General features: G+C 39.2%; 1 protein-coding gene across 2 annotated transcripts in view; it reads right to left on the reverse strand.

Moving 5' to 3' along the window:
* The window catches only part of ITGA4 (integrin subunit alpha 4), a 145,455-nt gene that overhangs the window by 116,483 nt on the left and 5,514 nt on the right, over nucleotides 1-23,458 (reverse strand). For both annotated transcript variants that reach the window (XM_089329048.1, XM_089329049.1), the window contains 2 exons: nucleotides 22,338-22,520; nucleotides 17,573-17,707 (listed from right to left, as the gene is read on the reverse strand). In XM_089329048.1, coding sequence (XP_089185174.1) covers nucleotides 17,573-17,707; nucleotides 22,338-22,354 — 152 coding nt within the window. In that variant the 5' untranslated portion in view covers nucleotides 22,355-22,520. The remainder of the gene's footprint in view (nucleotides 1-17,572; nucleotides 17,708-22,337; nucleotides 22,521-23,458) is intronic.

Raw genomic sequence — 23,458 nt, forward strand, 5'->3', positions numbered from 1 at the left:
TCTTGGCATATGAAGGTACTTCAAAAACTTCAGGGAGAGGCCAACATCGTGGCGCAGATTGAACTACCACTCGCAATGCCAGCATCCCACATCAGGACACAAGTTTGAGTTGTGGCTTTTCCACTTCCAATGCAGCTTCCCACTACTGTACCTGGAGAAAGCAGCAGATGATGTCTCAAGGAGTTGGGCCCCTGAATCCCATGTGGTAGACCTGGATGGAGTTCCTGGCTCCTGCCTTCAGTCTAGTCTAGTTGTGGGTTTTGCGACCATTTGGGTAATCAAGCAGTGGATACAAGATATTCTCCCCCTGCCCCAACTCACTCTCATTCTCCCTCCTGCACCCCTTTGTCACTATATTTTAACAATAAATATATAAACATTTTTCTTTAAAAGTTCATGCAAAGTGAAATTAAAATATGAGATTAGGGACCTGAATTGTGGTATGGCAGATTAAGCCACTGCTTGGTAAAGTAGCATCCCATATTAGGGTGCAAAATTGAGTCCCAATCCAGCACCCTGCTAATGCACCTAGGAAGCAGTAGATGATGGTTCAAGTACTGTATTCCTGCCACTAATGTGAAGATGCAGATGGACTTCTGGGCTCCTGACTTCTGCCTGGCCTAGCTCTGGCTGTAGTGGTCATTTAGGGAGTGAACCAGCAAAGAAAGATTCTCTCTCATCTACTCTATCTCTATCTCTATCATCTCTATCTCTCTCTATCATCTCTATATCTCTATCTCTGTCTCTCCCTCTCTCTCCCTTCTTTCCTCCCTCTTCTCTCCTTCTCACACATTCTGCCTTTCAAATACATAAATATTTTTAAAAGTAATAATGTAGTAAATAGCCTTTTAAAAAAAGTTTATTTTGATGTAAAAAAAAGTCAAAGCCTATACATACTTTCTCCATTATATGTATTTCCATGCCCTCTTGGAAGAGCCTTCTTAAACTATAAGATCAAATCTCTGATGCTTCAATATAAATATCAGTGACAAAGATTGCTTAAAAAGAAACATGAAATGGAGCCAGCGCTGTAGCATAGTGGGTAAAGCCACAGCTTTCAGTGCCAGTATCCCATGTGGGCACCAGTTTGAGTCCCAGCTGCTCCACTTCTGATCCAGCTCTCTGCTGTGGAAAGATGGCCCAAGTCCTTGGGCCTCTGCACCCACGTGGGAGACCCAGAAGAAGCTCCTGGCTCCTGGCTTCGGATAGGCACAGCTCTGGCCACTGCAGCCAGCTGGGGAGTGAACAAGTGGATGGAAGACCTCTCTGTCTCTCTGCCTCTCCCTCTCTGTAGCTCTGCCTTTCAAATAAATAAGTAAATAAATCTTGAAAAAAAAAAAAAAAGAAACAAGAAAGAATGGCTTCTCCTCAGTTGTAAGACTTCTGAAGCCCACTGAGAAATTACGTGACCATGTCTCAGAATCCCCCACCTTCAGAGACTGGGGTGCTGGGGAAGTTATTCAAGGAATCCCCGCACACAGGTTGCACATGTGAGCAGGCACTGGAGGAGTCCTCAGCAGGGCGAGACATGAAGGCATGAGTTCTGCAAGTGTCTACCCAGCTCCTGGTGGGCTCCAGTGGCTGAAAAGGAAGGGGAAGCAAGAGCATCTGCTATTAACTGCCGATCAAAGCCTTGAGCACTTTGTTAGTATTCCTAAAATCTGGCTTTCATTCTAATAATTAAGTTTTCTCTGGCTGGATGGGCAAAATTAGTGAAAAAGGGTAAATAATATAGTGCTTAGCACTTAACCCAGTAAATTCCAAGTCTCAATTCTGTGAAATTTCAGTGACCTAATATTTCAGAGTTAACCATAACTATTCACATACTGCCCAATCTTAGTTATTTTTTTTTTATTTTATTTTTTGACAGGCAGAGTGGACAGTGAGAGAGAGACAGAGAGAAAGGTCTTCCTTTTGCCGTTGGTTCACCCTCCAATGGCCGCTGCGGCCGGCGCGCTGCGGCTGGTGCACCGCGCTGATCCGATGGCAGGAGCCAGGTGCTTTTCCTGGTCTCCCATGGGGTGCAGGGCCCAAGCACCTGGGCCATCCTCCACTGCACTCCCTGGCCACAGCAGAGGGCTGGCCTGGAAGAGGGGCAACCGGGACAGAATCCGGTGCCCCGACCGGGACTAGAACCCGGTGTGCCGGCGCTGCAAGGCGGAGGATTAGCCTAGTGAGCCGCGGCGCCGGCCTATTTATTTTTTTTTAAAGATCTATTTGTTTATTTGAAAGGCAGAGTTACACAGAGAGAAAGATGCAGAAGCAGAGAGAGAGAGAAAGAGGTCTTCCATCTGCTGGTTCACACCCAGATGGCCTCAACAGCCAAGCTACATCGGTCCAAAGCCAGGAGCCAGGAGCTTCCTCCGGATCTCCCACGCAGGTGCAGGGGCCCAAGGACTTGGGCCATCTTCCACTGCTTTCCCAGGCCACAACAGAGAGCCAGATCAGAAGTGGAGCAACCGGGACTTGAACTGGCACCCATTTGGGATGCTGGCACTGCAGGTGGCAGCTTTATCTGGTATGCCACAGCACTGGCCCCCAATTTTAGTTTTTGTACGTGTCTTATACATAGACGGACACAATGGGATAATACTGAGTAAATGGTAACCATTTTTTTCATCCCTCTTCTTAGTATCATCATCATAAATTATATAATTGTATGGATATAAACTGCCCACAGAAAGAAGCTGTATATGAAAATCTGAAATCAAGACCCATGAGCATTTGTGGAAGATTGCCTTAGTTAATGGAGAGCCACTTTCTGTCTCTGTTTGCTTATGTTTATTCCTCTTGAACACATTTATTGAACATATATTATATATGGCTGAGAGATAGTATGCATAACACAGTTTTAAATAATTTGGGATCCTTTTCTTCTTTTGATGTGAATTCCAATAGGGCCACTTAGCCTCCTTTTATTTTTGTCATATACTAGCAGATGATTTTTTTTCTATGGCACAACTATGAGTTGTGTCATTTCCCTCCTCAAGAATTTTATAATAGTGCTTTCTTCAACTCAACCTAATTAAATTAGAATTTCTTGCCTGGGGCTTAATGCTTGGCATGCTTGGCCCCAAACTGATCTTTCCTACTCACCCCACACACAGCCTATTTTTTCTTTCCTCTCAGAATGTTCCCTTTGGTTTGATAAACTAACAGATCAGGAAATTGCTAAAGTACGTCTAAACTAGTAGGTATCAAAGCATAACAGAAATTCAACAAATGGAGCAGTATTTTTCTGCCTGGGGTGCTTTGGGCAATTTTTCTGGAGTAGAAGGGTAATTTTGATTGATTTGAAATTTGCCATTATTTTCAAAAAATCCAGAAGGGACTATATTCTGCAACTTTGTAGACCAAGTTCGTTTCATGCTTCAGTTCAGAAGGAGTAACAATTGCTCCTCTTGTTACAGTGGAGAAAGAACCTTGTATAAAACCTTTCCCCTCTCAGAGCACATAGTTATTCTATGACAACATTTATCTCCTAAGTAATCTGACCTGGAAGATTAGATGTATGTGCTGGAAGGATTTAACAGCTGGTCCATGGGCTCTCAAAGGTTCACCCTCTCCTCTATGATCAGAGGTTAGAATCATATCAAACTGCTGCTGTGACCATGACTCATCTCAAGTCTCTCCTGTGCAGGCCCGCATCTTGAAAAAGCAGAGTTCCCAGGCATTTTAGAAGGAACATGGTGAGAAACACTGCAAACTCTGTTAAATATTTTAGGATAAAGTGATATCATACAACAAACATTTTTGCTTGCCAGTTCCAGACACTTTAAAGAAAAGAGTTGAAGTTATGTTCTTTTTCCTCTTCTTTCTCTTAAAGTTTATTTATTTATTTGAAAGGCAGAGAGAGACGGAGATCCATCTTCCACCTATGACTGAATCCTCAAATGTCGGCAACAGCCCAGGATAGGCCAGACTGAAGCCAGTAGCCTGGCGCTCAGTCCACTTCTCCCAGGTGGGTGGCATCATCTGCTGCCTCCCAGGGAGTGCCTTTGTTAGCAGGAAGCTGGATGAGCATGGAGGCAGGACTAACAGTCAGGCACTCATATGGGATGCAGACCCCCAAATGATGGCTTAGTCTGCCATGACACAACACCTTGCCCCTATGTTCTTTATGAATAGCTAGTCATCTAAATAGAGAAACAGCAAATAAAAACAAAGCAACTTACAAAATATACAGTGAATATAGCACAAAGTATTGCATATAATTGCGTTTTTAGAGGAGTGAATGGAAGAGAGACTAAAGAAAATAAATTTAGATGTACCTTGAAACTTTATTTTTCTTTTCCTTTCTTCCTCTTTCCCCCTTTATTTCTCTCTTTCTCAAGCCAAACTAAATTGCAGTTACATACAGGTTAGTGTTTGTAGACCAGATAAAAGAGAATGTGAGAGACTAAAATATCATCAGGAGACAAGAAAAATGTAGACAGTGGAATGAGACTATGATACTTTGTAAGGAAAATAGTGGGAAATAAGAGTAAAGTTTCCTAAACTACCTAGAATCCAGCAAAAACTTTGAGAAAATAATTATAATCTGTATTGGCAAAGTATAGGGAATTTTACACACATGCAGGAATACTATCAGCTTTGTCTCATTTCTATGCATTAGAAGACTAGCAGGAAGTTTGACTATTCTATTTTTGGTGCACACTGAAAATCAGCTTTGTTTATAAGAGTTGCATAGTATATTGACCCAGTAAAGTAAGTTTCCTCTGTTTACAGAACTAGACTGACTGTTTTGACTGTGTGTTGTTCTTTAGGAACTTGTTAGAATTATGGATAAAAGTTAAAAAAAAAAAAAAACATTTCAAGCCTATCTTTTTTGTGACCTTCCAACAGATTGATAATACTAATGCTTCCTTTCCAATATTAATTTTCTTATTGGGGGCTGGAGTTGTGACAGAGCATGCTAATCCATCTCCTACAATTCTGTATGAAAACCATTCAGAGTCCTGTGTACTTCACCTTTGAAACCACCTCCTTGCTAGAGAACCTGAAAGGCAGTAGAAGATGGTCCAAGTACTTGGGCCCTTGCCACACACATGGGAGACCCCAGTGAGTTCCAGGCTCCTGGCTTTGGCCTGGCCCCGGCCCAGCCCCAGCCATTTTGGGCATTTGGGGAATGAACCAGTGGATGGAAGACCCCTCCCTCTCTCCTTCTCTCTCTCTCCTTCTATCTCACTCTGCCTTATAAGTAAGTCCTTGTATTAACTTGTAGAGATATTTCTTACTCTTTTCATGTTTAATAATTTCATAAAATTCTGGATCTTTATTTAAAGCCAGTTTTAGGGACAAACTAGGGATTTGAGATACCTGCAATTCTTAGTGGAACTGCCTTTATAACTTCAGTTTATTCAATGAAGGACATTCAATTAAGTTGATAATTCTATGCAGGATGTGAGATAATATAACCTTAAGGAGAATAATATGAATCATGAATAAATTCAATATCTATGAGACCATATATCAATGTCTCTTCCTTCCCCCACATCCCCCTCACTTAACTATATGTAGAATAAAAAAAGTTTCAATCTATTTTCCAGAACTGCCAGATAACACTCTCTTCTAGTGTTTCACAATCATCTTTCCCAGGGTTCTTTTCCCTCTGTATTATTTCATATGTGGCCTTCTAGTAAGACCAAAATTAAATTGCTTTGGTGTGGATCTTAAAAGTTCATAAAGAACCTTTTCCAAAGCTGCACCAAAGTAGATATGAAGTGACATGATAAGACTTGAGGTCTAGGGGCCTTGTTTGCAGCAAAGGGAAATGATAATCCCACAGAACAGCCAGGACTACATTTAAAACAACAATTACACCATTGAGATGTCATTGTTGGCTTAATCTTTAAGTTACTCTTCTCATCATGAGGTGAGTAATAAGATCAGTGCTTCAATACTCAGGTACAAATTTCAAGACACCTACACTGATCGCAGGCATATCTGATGGACAAGGAGAACACAAGGGAAAGAAAGTATTTCTGCAGCAATACAGTCTTGATTAAAGATTACTTTGTAGTATACTTGGAGAACCTTGGGACTCTGTTGATGAAAACTGAGTCTTGGGTAATTGTACATGAAAAGGCTGAGGGGCAGGCATTTGCTTAGCAGCTAAGATGCCTGTCTTTTATTGGAATGCCTGGGTTTGACTCCTACATCTGGTTCCTGATTCTACTTCCTGCCAGTGCAGACTCTGGGATTCTACCTTTCCTCTAATGCCAAGGCAGCAATGATGATTCAAGTAATTGGGTTCCTATCACCCATATGGGGAGACATGGATTGAGTTGCCAGCTTCCCTCTTCATTTGCAGGTATTTGAGAAGTTAACCAGTGGGTGGGATTTCTTGTTCTTTGTCTCTCTGTCTCTATCTCTTCTTTCTCTGCCTCTCAAATAAACAAAAAATTTTAAAAACAAAAATACTGAGTAGCCTCTGTACTTATGATTAACATCCTAATAAAAAGAAGTCCAGCACAGCTCCCATTAACATGATACAAGAATACACTGGGACATGGAAGTAAAGTACGTATGGGAAGGGGGTCCAGAGAACAGATAAAAATTAGCATTCACCACACTTTGTTATAATTCTCTTGGTCACAGCTGAGTGAAGATTAACACAATTCTTCAGAGAAGAGAGATTGAAAATTACTATCAGAAGTCTGCAGTCCAGCTAACTTTTTAAAATACTATTATAAACTATATGTAATTTATATTTCTTTGTGAATTTAATTTATCCTAGTTTTTTTTTTTTTTAATCAATCTTGCTTTTATTGCTAGTATGAAGTAGTGCCATACTGGTTTTAATTAAATGTAGAATTCTAGCCCAGAATCATCTCATCTAAAAATTGCAATCGATATTCTGCTACCCAGGATATTTAAGAATTGAGTAGCAGGTGGGTTTATTCCCAGCAACTGATGTAAATGTCAGATTAGGGCTTTGCATACACTAACATCATTAATCCTTAGAAGAAAATATTGAGGAGGGTGCCGTGGCTCACTAGGCTAATCCTCTGCCTTGCGGCGCTGGCACACCGGGTTCTAGTCCCGGTTGGGGCGCCGGATTCTGCCCGGTTGCCCCTCTTCCAGGACAGCTCTCTGCTGTGGTCCAGGAGTGCAGTGGAGGATGGCCCAAGTGCTTGGGCCCTGCATCCCATGGGAGACCAGGAGAAGTACCTGGCTCCTGGCTTCGGATCAGCGCGGTGCGCCGGCTGCAGCGCGCCAGCAGCGGCGGCCATTGGAGGGTGAACAAATGGCAAAAAGGAAGACCTTTCTCCCTGTCTCTCTCTCTCTCTCTCACTATCCACTCTACCTGTCAAAAAAAAAAAAAAAAAAAAAAAAAAAAAGATGAGACAATTACTTCCAAAATGTTTACTGGCTTGCCGAAATCACTGACTACACTCCACGCCCTTTACATTCCCCTATATAGAAAATAGATTGACCTATCTAAAGAGACAACCTTTAGAGTGGGTGTCAGGTTTCAGGTCTCTGAGAGCAGGAAAAATAGGAAGCACCTAGGACCATGGTGAAGTTTGCTTATTCTATTCAACCAAAGTATACAAGTCGGGAAAAAAGAAGACAAAGCTATGGTTCAGGAAACAGAAACTGACCAAACAGGAGCAAATCCAGATGTTTCCAGGAAGTTTCTGTGGACAGAAACAGAGTTGGAATATCTATGGCTGCTCTTGACAGAGATTGTCTGGGGAAGGATAGTACAGTGTTAACAAGTGACTGAGCTATGATTCAAGGTTTAGTCTGTTCTTCCTAGTTACAATTTTTTAAATATATCTTGCCAACATATCTTAGGGCCTATTCTACCTGTGTATAGAAAAGAGAAGCTCAGCATTTGAAGATCTCAGAGACAGAGTCTAAGTAATCACCCATGGTGACTCCAAGGAATTATGCATTTAAACATTGACAGTAGTTATTTGCTTAATTTCTAGCTAAGGTGGTTTCATATTCACAACTTTTCCTTGCTTTCCTGATTAACTAGGGAAGGCTTGGAAATTCAAATCTTCATCTGTGCTTAGTGTAGTGCTTTTAATGTGCATTAGAGTTAAGTATGGCAAATGGCACTTAAAGGATGAAATGAGACAGAATTGTTTTCTAGTTGAAGGTATAAATACAAAAATAAATCTCTTTCAGCTCTTCTATAGAATAATTTTTATATAGTTCACACAAGAAATGATTGTCCCTTCACATCTTTGCCAACAATTATGGTTGGGCTAAACTAAAATTTAATTGTTTTCAATAAGTTTATACTATAAAGGCTGTACTCCAGGGCTTCAGTAATCTTATGTAATCCTTTAGGGCCAGAGACATAGGCCCTGCTGTGGACAAAGCAAGATCTGGGTAAAAACAATCTAAATCTAATCTCACACTTTTTATAACTGTCACTTCTACAAGCTTTGTATTTTATCCAAATATGAGACAAGCTACTTCATAACTTTCAGCTATTAAGTAAATTTGAAAGTGACCATAAATCTTTATGAAACACAATTCAGTTTTCAACTACTAATTGTTTAGGGATTGGGCAAAAATGGTCTCACGGCTTCATTGGAAAATTTTCATTGAACCAAATGAAATTTTAGTGCCTTGACTAAAATGAACCCTTGTTAAGGGATCAATGCTGGCATTGACAATAGGTGCTGGCAAGAGACATTTTTGCAACTTTGATTCCCATAGGCTGTTTACAAAATAAGAACCAAAGAACAGAATGAGGATGGGGCAGAAATAAACCTTCCTTCTGTTCTCACAAAAGACTGTCATTTTAAACCAGAATGTCTGTAGCACCAGACTATTTTGAAAGCCAGGAGAGCAGTCCTTAACAAAAACGTTTTCCAGATTTCATAACCTCATTTGATAATCTTTCACAGACAGGAATTCCAAGTGGCTTTTGACTCAAGTTTAGGAATTCCTTGTTTTTCACAAAAGGGAACTCAGCTAAAAGAGACAGGAGATGCACACAGGCTGAGGATGTTGTTTGAAGTCAGATGATGGTCTGACTTGTAAACAACATCAAAGGTCTGTATGAGAACTGCACTGAAGAGAGAAACATTCATCTGAGGGGGTAAGCCTTGTTCTTTTATGTCCCTCTGTATTCGTAACTCAGATGTCTGTTAGATAAAATCTGCCCCCTCTTCTTTTGGACCCTCCCCAACCACTTGTCAGGGCTCATATCTTTAGGACTCTCATCTGCTTCTTTTGGGTTCTTCCATCACAAGAATGCCTCTGATACATGCCCTGCACTTATGCTGTGGCTCCCACCAAGTTTACTAGAGGTATTTCATTTAAAACTGGATTTGTCCTGATAAAAATTCTTAAGTGTCAGCAAGTATAGATAAAGTCCTTTTTGTCTTTGAAGTCATTCCATGCCAACATATTCCAATGTACAATGTGGTACATTTAGGAAATTTCTTGAATTTGCCATAGATCAACAAGTGTTAGGAATAACCACAGGAGAGAGTTCAGATTGTGAAAACCTCATATGTCAGGCTACGTATTGATTTCTACTGCAGTCAGAATGAAATATTTTATGCAATATAATAACATGCCTATATGGATTAGAGTGATGGGAAATTAGAGGCAGACAGTCTAGTTAAATAACTGATGTTATTAGTACAGAAGAGAGATAAGAAGATCTCAAAGTCAACAAAAATAGAAAAGGATGTGTGAGGGCAGGGAAGCAATTGCACTTAATATCTGTAAAACTTGGATGACTGGGCAGTGCCATAAATGTGATAACATACAAAGAAGGAGATAATCTCAATTTAAAGAAAGTTAAGTTGTAGTTGACTGGTTAAGTTTCAATTTTCTGACAGACAGGCAAGTCAACATATCCAATAGAGAATTAGACACATAATTTGGGGACTCAGGAGAGACACTTATGGTAAAGATATTATTTTGGTAGCATAGTTGAGACATAAGTGGATGATAGAGACATACAGAAGAAGAATGGAAGAGATCTAGAGAAAGAATCTTGTAAGATATCAAAGTTTTAGATCAGTTAGAGGACAAGAAATCCACAATTAGGTTTAAGGAATTATCTTCTGAGAGGTGAGAGAACCAAGCAAATGTTCCAGAAGGTACAAGGTAGATAGTATTTTTTTTAAAACTTTTATTTAATAAATATAAATTTCTAAAGTACAGCTTATGGATTACAATGGCTTGCCCCCCATAACGTCCCTCCCACCCTCAACCCTCCCCTTTCCCACTCCCTCTCCCCTTCCATTCACATCAAGATTCATTTTTGATTCTCTTTATATACAGAAGATCAGTTTAGCATACATTAAGATTTCAACAGTTTGCTCCCACACAGAAACATACATTGAAAAATACTGTTTGAGTACTAGTTGTAGCATTAAATCTCAATGTACAGCACACTAAGGACAGAGATCCTCCATGAGGAGTAAGTGCACAGTGACTCCTGTTGTTGACTTAACAAATTGACACTCTTGTTTATGGCATCAGTAATCACCCTAGGCTCTTGTCATGAGCTGCCAAGGCTATGGAAGCCCCCTGAGTTCACTGACTCTGATCATTTTTAGACAAGGCCATGGTCAAAGTGGAAGTTCTCTCCTCCCTTCAGAGAAAGGTACCTCCTTCTTTGATGACCCGTTCTTTCCACTGGGATCTCACTCGTGGAGATCTTTCATTTAGGTTTTTTTTTTTCCCCTAGAGTGTCTCGGCTTTCCATGCCTGAAATAGTCTCATGGGCTTTTCAGCCGGATCCGCATGCCTTAAGGGCTGATTCTGAGGCCAGAGTGCTGTTTAGGACATCTGCCATTCTATGGGTCTGCTGTGTATCTCACTTCCCATGTTGGATCATTCTCTCCCTTTTTGATTCTATCAGCTAGTATTTGCAGACACTATTCTTGTTTATGTGATCCCATTGGTTCTTAGTCCTATCATTATGATCATTGTGAACAGAAATTGATCACTGGGACTAGTGAGATGGCATTGGTACATGCCACCTTGATGGGATTGAATTGGAATCCCCTGGTGTGTTTCTAACTCTACCGTTTGAGGTAAGTCAGCTTGAGCATGTCCCGAATTGCACATCTCTTCCCTCTCTTATTCCCACTCTTATATTTAACAGTGATCACTTTTCAGTTAAGTTTCAGCACTTAAGAAGAATTGTGTATTGATTACAGTATTCAACCAAAAGTATTAAGTAGAACAAACAAACAAAAAAAATACTAAGAGGGATAACATATCAAGTTGCTCATCAACAGTCAGGGTGAGGGCTGATCAAGTCACCATTTCTCCTAGTGTTCATTTCACTTTAACAGGTTGCCTTTTTGGTGCTCAGTTAGTTGTCACCTATCAGGGAGAACAAGTGGTATCTGTCCCTTTGGGATTGGCTTATTTCACTCAGCATAATGTTTTCCAAATTCCTAACAGGGATCACTTTTCAGTTAAAATTTAAACACCTAAGAATAATTGTGTGTTAATTACATAGTTCAACCAATATTGAGAAGGAACTGGATGGACTACATGTGAAATGCAACTGATAGGTCAAGTACAATGAAAATTTAGTTATTAGGATTTCTCTCAGAACATGTGACTTGTAAGGTTTAAAGTGTATGAGGGAAGTAGGTAACAAGGATGGGTATTGGGATAAGTTTGGAGGTGCATTTCTGGTTGTCTATCAGATGGAGGACCAAGTGAGGGCTCCCACATCATTACATGCTTACTCTCAAAATCAACATTAGGGCCAAATATCAGTCCCAGGAATAGAAATCCGCTCCCTGTGGTGTTTCCCTGTGTAACTGGTTGCCTCATTTACCTACCAATCCTTTGGCATGTATTTCAACTTTGTCTTCTATTACAAGAAGATATGGAGCCCTCTCTCTTATCTCTACTCGATCAGCTTTGGTCATAACCTTTAGTTGCCTCTCTCCTTTTCTAAGGATGACAACCAAGGATGACTCCCAGAAATTTCACTGTCCCAAATTCTAGCCATCTCAGTCTATCTAAATTTAGGAGCGATTGATTCTTCCAGGAGTATTGGACATGGCAGGGAAGTAAACGGATCTATAAGATAGGGGAAGGCCAAGTCTTGGCTCATCAGGGAATGAAGGAGGATAGCCAAGGACATTGCTGTCCTCAAATATGACATACCAGGTTCTATTCTGAGATGGAAAACAGTCCTGGCACCATTCCCCCACATCATCATTCTGGGCTGAACCATCAGTGTGTAATTATGTTGTTGCATTTCATAAAAATGGATAGAGAAGGTCAGGCTCTGAGAAGATCAGACATTTTGAACTTTTAAGTGTGATTTTGCCTCTCAAGTAGTCTGGTGATGTGTTTGAGAGATGTCTGAACAAACTTTAAAATTTTAGAAAATGGTTCAGAATCATGTTGGAAGCATTTCAAAGGGACCAAATTCTTCCAGTAAACTGGGAATCTTGTTCTGAGGAACTCAGTGGTCAAAGATTCAATTGTTTACACCTTTGCTAATTGGTGATTGAAGTCAAGATAGCTCTGATGTTAACTAGAGATGGAGAGTGCCTAAGAATCTCTCTCACACAGACAACATGTACACAAAAACACTTGTGTGCACACACACAACATGCTTTATGAACTTGTGCTGACTAAAGTGAGAGAAGATAAACAAGTTGTGGAATTAATATTCCATATTTACACATAAGATCTGTTCAAAATGAGAGAGAGATAAAGAGAGATCTTCAATCTACTGGTTCACTCCACAAGTGCCTATAACAGCTGGGGTTGGATCAGGACAAAGCCAGCAGAATAAACAATCCAGGTCACTCATGTAGATGGCAGTGACCCAAGTAGTCGAGCCATTAATGCTGCCTCAAAGGGTGTGCACTAGAAAGAAGCTGGGTTGGAAGTTAGTAGCCAGGACTCAAATCAGTCACTAATATGTGATGTGGGCATCCAAAACGGTGACTTAACTGCTGTGCAAAATACCTGCCTCAAAGTGTCATATACTTTAAATACATGCACATTGAAGTCATTGAGCTGAAATCCTAGTGTTCATGTTCTTAGGAAAACCTGCTGACCCCCAGGTGGCAACAGAACATCTTCAATTGACAGTAAAAACAATTGCAAAATGTAGGCTTCCACAGTGCTTTCCAAACTTTGATGTGTGTTTGAATCATTTGAAGATCTTGTTAAAATGCAAATTCTGGTGCAGTTGGTTTGCAGTGAGAACCGAGATTCTGCTTTCCTAAGAGGCTCCCATGTGATGCCAAGGCATTAAGGCTCTGGGTCACACTCTGAATACTAAGACAACATTCATAGCTGCGTTTCATTACACAGTTGTACCATTAAAGCATAATGTCTATTGTCAGAAATGCCAGCAAAGAAAATCTGAACAGAGCAGCTAAGTATAAATGATTCTCTTCTGCCAATGTATTGTGGTTGAGAAATTGAATTAGATTATGTAATGAAAATCTATTTTGACATTTAGTTGTAAGCCATATTAATCCTTTTTATGATGAGATAAAATTTCACAGCATGCTATCTTTTGCTACAAGAGTCAATGAATTGTAGTTAGAAATCTTGTGTCTCCCTGTCTGGAATTGTCATGGTAAAATTTCTAGTGCAGTTTCATATTTTATGTTTAAACTAAATGCTGTTTTATGTCATCAAAGTGAACTATTTATATTTAAAAAGCATCAATTTCCTTCTCTCATTCCTTCCACCCTTCCTTCCTGCTTTCAGAGGAAGGGGATGCAGAGGAGGAGAGGAGCTCCTACACTACTTCAAGTCCATAAGGGGCTCAATTAGTAGTAACAGGGGAAAATCCAGGAAGCCATTTTCTAGATGGATCTTGACTGGAACTTTGATTCAAATTAATCTTCAAATTCTTAAGAGTGAAAAAGACTTCAGAGAATGCAAATCTTAGCATCAAACATTTAATTTGGTAGATTCTTTTTTCATCACAGAAGGCTTTCACACTGAGTTCTTTACATGTTGGCAGCCTTCTGTGGGCTCCATTGTTTTAAATCCCAAGACTGGAAGAGGCACATATTATTTCCATTTGTTTTCTCCTGATGAAAAGCAAGTCATATAGTCACTCTTAGGGGCAAGGATTTGGGGAGAAATGGCATGTTACAAAGTATAATCTCTGGATTGGTGGCCATATTCCCCAGTCCAACTGTATTTCCAGGGAACAAAGGTAAAGTAGACTATAGTGAAGAGTCAGCACCCCTACTCTCCTCTGTCCAAGGTTCGCATTTTGGTCTTCTGTGGAAGACCTCTTCTTGGGCCAGGTTGTTATCCCCCAGAGAGAAAAATCTAGATACTTTACTTCCCTACTGGACATTCATAAAGCATAATAATATTTCAGAAAATCTGCAAACTGACTGCACTCTTTATTACAGTGTTTCTCAAATGTGTTTGTACAAAGAGCACACTTATGGAAATGATTGCCTTGGCCATTTTTTACATTTTTCCACCACTGATCAAGCTTTGTGGTTAGGGGAGAGTTGGACAGAATGTCTTTCTTTCTTTCATCACTAAGGATAAAGCTTTTTCAGAAGTGTCCTCAGACAATTTTCACTGAAGTCTTTTCAGACAACCAGGACATGCTGAGTTGTGTGGGACCACAGACAGGTGAATATTTAACAAAGGGGATGTGATAGTCGATGTATGACCTTGACTCCTCGCTTGGGGTTGGTGCATCAGATAATAGTGGAGCACCACTAGCCAGAAATGAAAGTGGGGGTGGTTTCTGAGAAGTTTTGGGAGATTTTAAGGAAAAAAAGTACTTATTACTTTCAGTGCTTTGTACTGGTTCAAGTCATCTTTTCTCATGTCTGTCAAAGCCTTTTTTACAGAGGCTTCCTTCTTATCTCCGTGCTATCAGTTCTCCGCACAGCTGCTAGGATGAGCATTTGAAGCATAAATCAAGTCACGTGACTTCCCCATACAAACTCTCCAAAGCTTTCCATTCCATTTAGCAAAAGCCCCATCTGCTTGGTCACGGGTTAAAGGACAAGTGAATGTTTGTAACCTCACCTTATGCTTTATTTGCTTCATCTAGTCCTTGCTCTCTGCTGTTCCTCTAAGGATATTTTTTTTTAAAAAATGGGGACTTCTTATTTTCTGTCCAGAAGTTCTTTCACTTAAATTTTCTCATGACTTGTGCCTTATTCTCTGTTCATTTGTCACCTCCTCAGGACAGCCTCTCTTATCAGGCTGTCTAAGATGCTTCCTTTATATTACGTTTTTGTTGTCATATACCTTTTTTTTTTTATAAAGATTTATTATTTATTTGAAAAGTGGAGTTACAGAGAGGCAGAGGGAGAGAGAGAGAGAAAGAGGGAGAGAGAGAGAAAGAGAGATCTTCCATCCACTGATTCACTCCCCAAATGGCCACAATGGACAGAGCTGGGCTGATCCGAAGCCAGGAACCTGGAGCTTCTTCCGGGTCTCCCACATGGATGCAGGGGCCCAAGGACTGCGTTCCCAGGCCACAGCAGAGAGCTGGATTGGAAGTGGAGCAGCCGGGACTACAACCGGCACCCACAGGGGATGCTGGCATGGCAGGCGGCGGCTTTACCTGCTAAGCCACAGTGCTGGCCCCATCATATACTTTCATACCGTGTATTTTCTGCCACCTCCGCTAAAATATTGAAATGTGAGCTTATATTGTTTATCTCTGAATTTTCAGCATTTAGAGCAGATTTTGGATTGTAGATTTAGAAACACTTGTGGGATGAATGATTGAAAATTATAAAATTAAAAAAGAAACAGCATAGCCAGTTAAAAGAGAAGGTGACAGGTGACGAGTTGTTTGTAAAGAAAATTATGGAGTAGGAGAAACCATGTAGAGACCTTGATAATGAAAGCTGAATAGCAAAGACCCATTGACATCTTTGATCTCATTTAAACCCAGGGTGAGGCTGAATTCATTGAATGTTAACAAGGCTAAAAAATATTGCATTTGCAAAGCTTGATCTTGAAGCTTCCTGCCTTCCATCCCACTTCGGTCTCCATCTCAGTCCTCTGCTGTGAACACTAGCATCTACAACACTATTGCATCGGATGTTGGAATAAGCCACCTTTTCTCTTTAGTATGAAGGAGAGCAACCATAAAGACATAGGAACAGGGGACTGATTCTTAAAAGTACAGCACAAAGAAACACCTCTGTATTAGACAAACTATAAGATACCTTCCAACTGTCAGATTTTTGAATTATAGTTTTCCACTTATCCAAAACTCATCCTTTCCTTATATTCAAAGTCTATTTAAAGGAAACATCCTTAGGGAAAAAAATCTTACAATATGTTAACACTCAAAAAATGATGTTAAAATTCAAGTCTATACGATTCATAAGCTTACCAGGCAATTTTGTCTCGGTTGTTCATGGCTTTCTATATAAGGAAGCCAAGTTAATTTGCTTTATATGCAAGAATATTTTGAGTATAAATGATATTGTCCGACCTTAGTACTTAGCTTGATTTTTGTTCTGTTTTAAAGTTTATTGCTTGTCTATCACACCTTGTTTGTTATTCTATACATTAAATTCAAGGAGCAAGATTTTTATTAGAAGTTATATTAGAAACCTGCAAATAATTAAAGATGTTAACTTTTAACTTCTGGCATTGGTCACAGAAGTTTTATATTAGCATTATAAAGCATTCCAAGCTGATAGAAATATTGGACTAAAATTAATATGAGAGAATATTTTTCAAAAGGAGTTATAATTATGTCAATGACCTGATGATAAATATTCAAGTAAGTTTCTCACCATTGAGAATGCTTTCTACATAGTCACTGCATCCTGGGCACATCACAGATTAGCTTTGGACAGTAGATAAAGGAATGATCTATATACCAGAGCTGATTAAGAAGTGACTTTGGCAGGGACTGGTCACTGTTCACCCAAGTTCATTTTAGCATTATTCACTAGCAATACAGTCGCACTATGGGCATGACCACCAAGCCAGGGACGGCACTGTTTAGCATTGCCACTGCCCTCTGCCATCCTTTCCCCTCAAGCAAGACTATATGACTTCACTTTCACCAAGGGAAAATAAATGGAAGTGCTATATGCCTCTTTCAATCTCAGGATATAAAACTTTGGATGAATATTCCTTGGTGCTCTTTCCCCTCTCCTAAACAGGAATAAATTCTGTCTCCTTAGAAAACATCCTTAAGGGCAATGCCCTGATGGTAATGGGAAAAGAAGCCTGGGTCCCAGAATGACCCATGTAGAACACAGCAGCCTGCCTATTTATATGTGAGGAGGAGATGAAGATCAGTTTTAAAGACATCTATTGTTAACACTCACTCTGACAGCATTACAGCAGGTTAGCTATTTATACTAAGTAATGGTGGGATTAAAGCCCTGTTTGGTGCCCTTTTACTCCCTTTTATGTTCTGTTCCAGCTTCAGGATGCTTCCTCACTCACCAAGACGCTCAAGAAGCTACCTGGATATATACTCTATTCCAGATTCATTTCTTCATGCTCTTCAGCTTGTTGGACTTTGAAGTCCTAATTATTATTGCATTTCTGTCTCTTTCCAAGTGCTCTAATGAACTCAGTCAATTTTTTAGAAATTATATCCGATTTTCCCCCCAAAGGCACTTACTTCTCCTGAGAGTTGTGACTGAACCAAATGAATGGATTTGTTGTTGTTGTTGTTGTTGACAGAAGTTCAGACAGAAACCCATAGATCACTCTGGGGTCTGGTGATATTCCATAGTGCCAGGCTTTCCCCTGGGTACTGAAAGGCAAGGAAAATTTTTCCTTTCAGAGTCTTAGGGTAGAGCAGGGTTTGGTCTTCATTCTAAGTCAGAAAGAGAATGAAAAGGGAGCCTAGGCTCTTCATCTAATCTCTGTCAGTTTCTCTAGATGACTAGAAGACATAATTTCAGTTTTGAATCTGAAAAGCCAGGTTTAATTTATCATTTTAAATAGTGATGAACTATCTAAGTATTGATTATATCAATCACTACCTACTATCTGTAAGCAAATTTAGCTAATGAGATTGTGTAACTCAATTTAGGTTTCAAAGATTTCCATTCATTTGCTTCAGTGAATTAGAAGCCCAACGTTTTCAAGTAGTGCTTTAGTTTTTTCAATTTAATGTTTTGTGAGGCTAAAAGTAAAGGAATTTGTACATGACTCTGAACAAAGAAAGTTCATGTTCCTCTGATAACTTCCACTTATAAATCAGAGAATAACAGGTGGTCTTTTTTACATGTTAATGTTTATAAAATACTTACCTGTGCTGGAGCTGGGGCTGTGGCATAGCGGGTAAAGCTGCCGCCTGCAGTGCCGGCATCCCATGTGGGTGCCGGTTTTAGTCCCGGCTGCTCCACTTCCTGATCCAGCTCTTTGCTATGGCCTGGGAAAGCAGTAGACAATGGCCCAAGTTCTTGGGCCCCTGCATCCACGTGGGAGACCCGGAAGAAGCTCCTGGCTCGTGATCGGTGTAGCTCCAGCCAATGTGCCCAACTGGGGAGTAAACCAGCGGATGGAAGACTCTCTCTCTCTGCCTCTCCTTCTTTCTCTGTGTAACTCTGACTTTCAAGTAAAATAAATAAATATTAAAAAAAATACTTACATGTCCTTTTCTTTCTACTGGATGGACATAGAATAATTTACTGGGTCATTTTCAACACCATAAGAATGATGAATAGAATAGAATAGTATAATAGTGCTTTGACTATAATTCCAGTAAGTGTTGCTTTGAGAAATTTAGTTATAGTTCTATATAAACATGAGAGTATGTATGTGTGTGTTTGTGTGTGTGTATGATGTGCACTGGTTTCTGATGCAAAATATATTTCTTACTATGAAAAACAAAGTTATGAAAGGCTTTGCTTAGGCCATCAGCCTGTTTTAAAAACAGAATTGCTCCTCTTCATCAAGTGTCTGCCTTAGTGTCATTGAACTGAGTCTCTTGAATTAATCCAAGGAGCTTCTATTGTATAGGATGATAAACTACCCATCGATATGTCAAGGAGGTGGATCCAGGACCAGCCTTTTACAAAATTATTGAATTCTCTGTGATTCTATAAAAATTGCTCCCTAAATTTCAAATCAGCTCTAGATTACATAGGAATAATGACTAAAGGGGTAGGCATTTGGCTCAGCACTTGAGAAACCACTTTGGATCTCTGCATCCTAAATCAGAGTACTTGGGTTCAACTCTCGCCTCCACTTCCCATTAAGCTTCCCACGAATGTGTGCCCTGGGAGGCAACAGTTGATGTCTCAAGTAGTTGTGTCCCTGCTACCTAAGTAGGAGACTGGGATTGAGTTCCAGGCTTCTCGCTTCAACCTGATCTAACCCTGGCTGTTGTAAGCATTTGAGGAATGAACCAGTGGATAGATGATTCCTCTCTGTTTATCTCTGTCTCTCTCTGTGTCTTTCAAATAAACAAATAAATTTTCAAAGGAATAATACCTTGAAAAGGAAAAAATGTCCCTACAATATAAAATTTTATATGGTGACTAGCTGAAATTAATTTATGAATTAATATAGGGTTCTCTAAGTTTTCTTAATCATGAACAATTCCATGCTGTACTTTCTCAAAGTGTAATACAGATCTTTTCCAGAAAAATACCAATGTGCAATTTAATAGCGTAGATGATAAATGATATTGAAATAATGGAAATTTTCTAAGCTTCATGAGCAAACCCTTTGGAGGATGCTGCTATGGATTATCTTTTTGGGGGAGGATGTTAGGAAATAATTTTTACTCAATTTAAAAAATAGATTACACTTGGTACAACTCAAATATCTTAGTGTAACATAATTTGCATACTACATTTAGATTTTCATGTGCAGCACTGTTTATATTCCAGATGAAATTACTTATAGCTAGATGCGTTTATTTAATTCTTATACATATTAAAATGTATAAAACATTCACCAACACATTTGAAAGCATAAATCAAGTGAAAAGAGAAACTGTTGACTGATTGCTTTAGTTAGAAATACTGACATACTAGTTAATCTTATGAATGATCATATCCAGTAGCTACACTAAAAACCTGCACCAGTATCTGTTCCACAATGAAGAGAAAAATCGGAGTACAAACGTGATTGAACAATGAGCACATGGAAATATGTATATTGTTCTAAAAAATGGCTTAACATTTTAATTCTAAAATATTCTGCTTTCCAGAATTCAGCCAAGACTAATCTATAAATCATTAATTTATTCAAAATATCAAATCTAAAAACGAAAGAGTGATAGAAATATCATGTTGTATCTTCAGAAGAATTGGTTATCAAAGTTATTCTCGAATCATTCTCTCCATACATGAATTGTGAGCTCATTATTGCACATTTGAAAATATTGCAAAATTTCAATATTCTTTTCTTATGTAATATTATTGAAAAATAGTGCTGAAAGAATCTACAAGCTTTAGGGAAGTTTTCCTTAAGAATTCCCCATAAAATAAATCACTTTGTGTTCAGACAGTATCTGTGAGCAGACAAGTATTTGAAAATATGCAAAATTAAAAAGTCGAATAAAATAAAGCGTATTTTTCAGGGTTCCATATATAAAATTTATGTAGATTAAATTGGCATATGGTGCAGTCTATCTTTGCAAATTATCTTTTGAGGCCAGAGATGGAAAGGGAGGAGGAAAAGTTCCTTGTTAAGCAAAGTAGTAGTGCCCAGCTCAGCACTACAACAGGAATGTTTCCCAGCACTATGCAAACATGGAAATTGCTGCACAAACAAAGGCCACCCTGCTAAGTTCAGCTCACCCTTTGATGTGCGAAACTACAAATCACTTCTTCTTTTAATAAAGCAAGATCTGTGGACAACAACCCTTGTGTCCTGCTGGGTTATAGAGTAAATACTTCTACTTCTTCAGATAACATTTTTCTCCTAATAAATTTGGATCACATGTGGTTTTTAGTGCTTTGCCTGGTACCTTCTTGACAATGCACCAAGTAAGTTTTAGTGCCTTGGCCTCTCTACCATAAAGATCATTAAATCAGTGGGGGTTAGGTGTTTGGTATGTGAATGGAATTTCCAAAAATGTAGTTACTTTTCCCATTAAAAATATCTTAAGATTACCTTTGAAAGATAATTTTTGAATTTGCATTTTCTTATTATTTAGAAGCTGTGAATGATACCAGTGGTATACCCATGATCTGTAAACTTAGCTGTATATAGTAATTTTGTGGGAAGTATTTTGAGGTCCCCTAAGTGGATACATAAACAGTTATTTACTCTCCTAAAAATATTAGCTACAATACTTTTTATTTTTATTGTTTTAAAGATTTTTATTTATTTATTTATTCAAAAGTCAGAGTTACACAGAGAGAGGAAAGGCAGAGAGAGAGAGAGGTCTTCATCCGATGGTTCATTCCCAATTGGCTGCAATGGCCGGAGCTCTGCTGATCCAAAGCCAGGAGCCAGGAGCTTCTTTCGGGTCTCCCAGGTGGGTGCAGGGGCCCAAGGACTTGGGCCGTCTTCTACTGCTTTCTCAGGCCACAGCAGAGAGCTGGATCGGAAGAAGAGCAGCGGGGACTAGAACTGGCGCCCATATGGGATGCTGGTGCTTCAGGCCAGGGCTTTAACCTGCTGTGCCACAGCTCCGACCCCCAGCTGCAATGACTTAACATTTCACTGATTCTCAAGTATTTGAAGGTTCCAGAAATACCAATGACTGGCCCAGTAAAGAATATGGCAAACAACTTTTCTACAGAAAAACTGCTGTCAGTGTGGCAGTAAAGGTCCCATTTGGAAAAGGATGACATTCTCAAAAAGGATAGTTGAGACTTTAATCAAAGGACAATTTAGAAATCAAGGTTAGGTTTTGAGGTAGCTAAAAAGGAATGGGGTTGCAACAGTATCACCACTGGACTGGGCAAGGGGAGAAAGCAGTTAACAGTCCCAGAAAGAGCTACAGGCACAGCTGATGCAAAGCTAACCCACAGGAGCCATGACTTTGCTGATAACCCATGGTCTGTCATGGAATAAAACTTCCCAAGTTTTTCTACTGCTATTGCTTGTCAGGGCAAATGTCTAAGATCAATCAGAAGCCAGAGGACAGGGACACAGTTAAAAAAGCCTGTAGGAATTAGCTTCATGATGCCAGAACAGAATGGAGATGCGTACGGAGTGAGTTGGGGGAATTAGGAGGGCCCAGTATTTCATAAAATTTGAGCTTGAGGGCTGTTAGTAGGAGACTTCAGGTAAAGAAAGCTCATAGAGAGCATTTGCAACATTCTTAGATGGCATTTATGGCATCTCTTTGTTTTGTTGATCAGCCCAGCTTCTTCAAGGACAAAGGAAGTTTACTTAGGTATTGAAAATAGGAGATGTCCTTATTTTGTGAAAAGTTAGTTTCCTCACATCCACCTTCTCCTCTACCCACTTACCCAGAGCATCCTAGCATTGCTGAGCAGCTTTGTCACAGAGCAGGCCAATTGGTTGATGATGCAAGTCATAGAGTTGAGTTCTTCGTAGATCTGAACATTGTTTTATTGGTTTCAAGACCATAAATTCTTCATTTCCTTGACTACACCCTTCTCTCATGACCAGTATGTGTGTGGAGCAGGAGGCTAAAGGGTGGGAGGAAGGAAGGTTAGGAACATTGCAAAGACAGAATTGATAATTATGCCCTGGACTTACCAAGACAACATCATCTTTAATTACTGAACAAATTTAATTCATCCATTAGTAGAATAATGTTATCCTTGATAATAGCTTGTTAGAATTCTTTCTAGGGTACTCTATGTTTATATACAACTTCTCTTTTAACACTTTAAAACCATCTTCTAAGGCGGGTTGGTCAAATCTGATTTGCTCTAGTTTTACAAACAGGGATGTTGAGCTATATGAGGGGCCTTCAAAGAGTTTGTGGAAAATGCATATTATGAAAAAACTATGCATGGCTTTCTAGTTCAGTATTAGTTTTATTGCTATTGATGCTTAGAGAATACACTCTAGAAGCCTAACAGATATTTTTTACATTCAGATCCTTCTGTTATTTCTGAGTGAAACATAATGATAACAAGTTTAGATTGCTTAAAATAAAATGACTTTAAAATGACTGATAATGATTTTTTTCTTTTTATGTCTATTAACATTAGAGAATAATCAGAATGCAATTACTTGCCAGTGACATTTTCCCCCTTACAGGAAAATCTTTGAAAAAGTCACTTAGAAAAACATAAGGCAAAATGTGCTGCAAGAGTATTTCAAGTTACAAAGCTGATTAACTGTAAGTGAAAAATATATACTTCAAAAAGCTGTTAAATTATATTTTAGATTACTTGTTTAATAAAGATAAATTGGCTTAACGTAAAGTATTTACTAAAACACTTTCCCAAAAAGTTCATGAAAATGCATAGTATGAAAAAACTGCATAGATTTCAAAAGTATTTCCACAAAACTAAACTTAACCTCTGATTCCATTATCCATGAACTTTTTGAAATATCCTTATATTTGTTTTAGGAAAGTATTGTGAAAAATAGTTTCCCATTTACCACCATTAGG

The sequence above is a fragment of the Oryctolagus cuniculus genome, chromosome 3, assembly GCF_051225735.1.
Source record: "Oryctolagus cuniculus isolate XC-2025 breed Fujian yellow rabbit chromosome 3, ASM5122573v1, whole genome shotgun sequence".
Lineage (NCBI taxonomy): Eukaryota > Metazoa > Chordata > Mammalia > Lagomorpha > Leporidae > Oryctolagus > Oryctolagus cuniculus.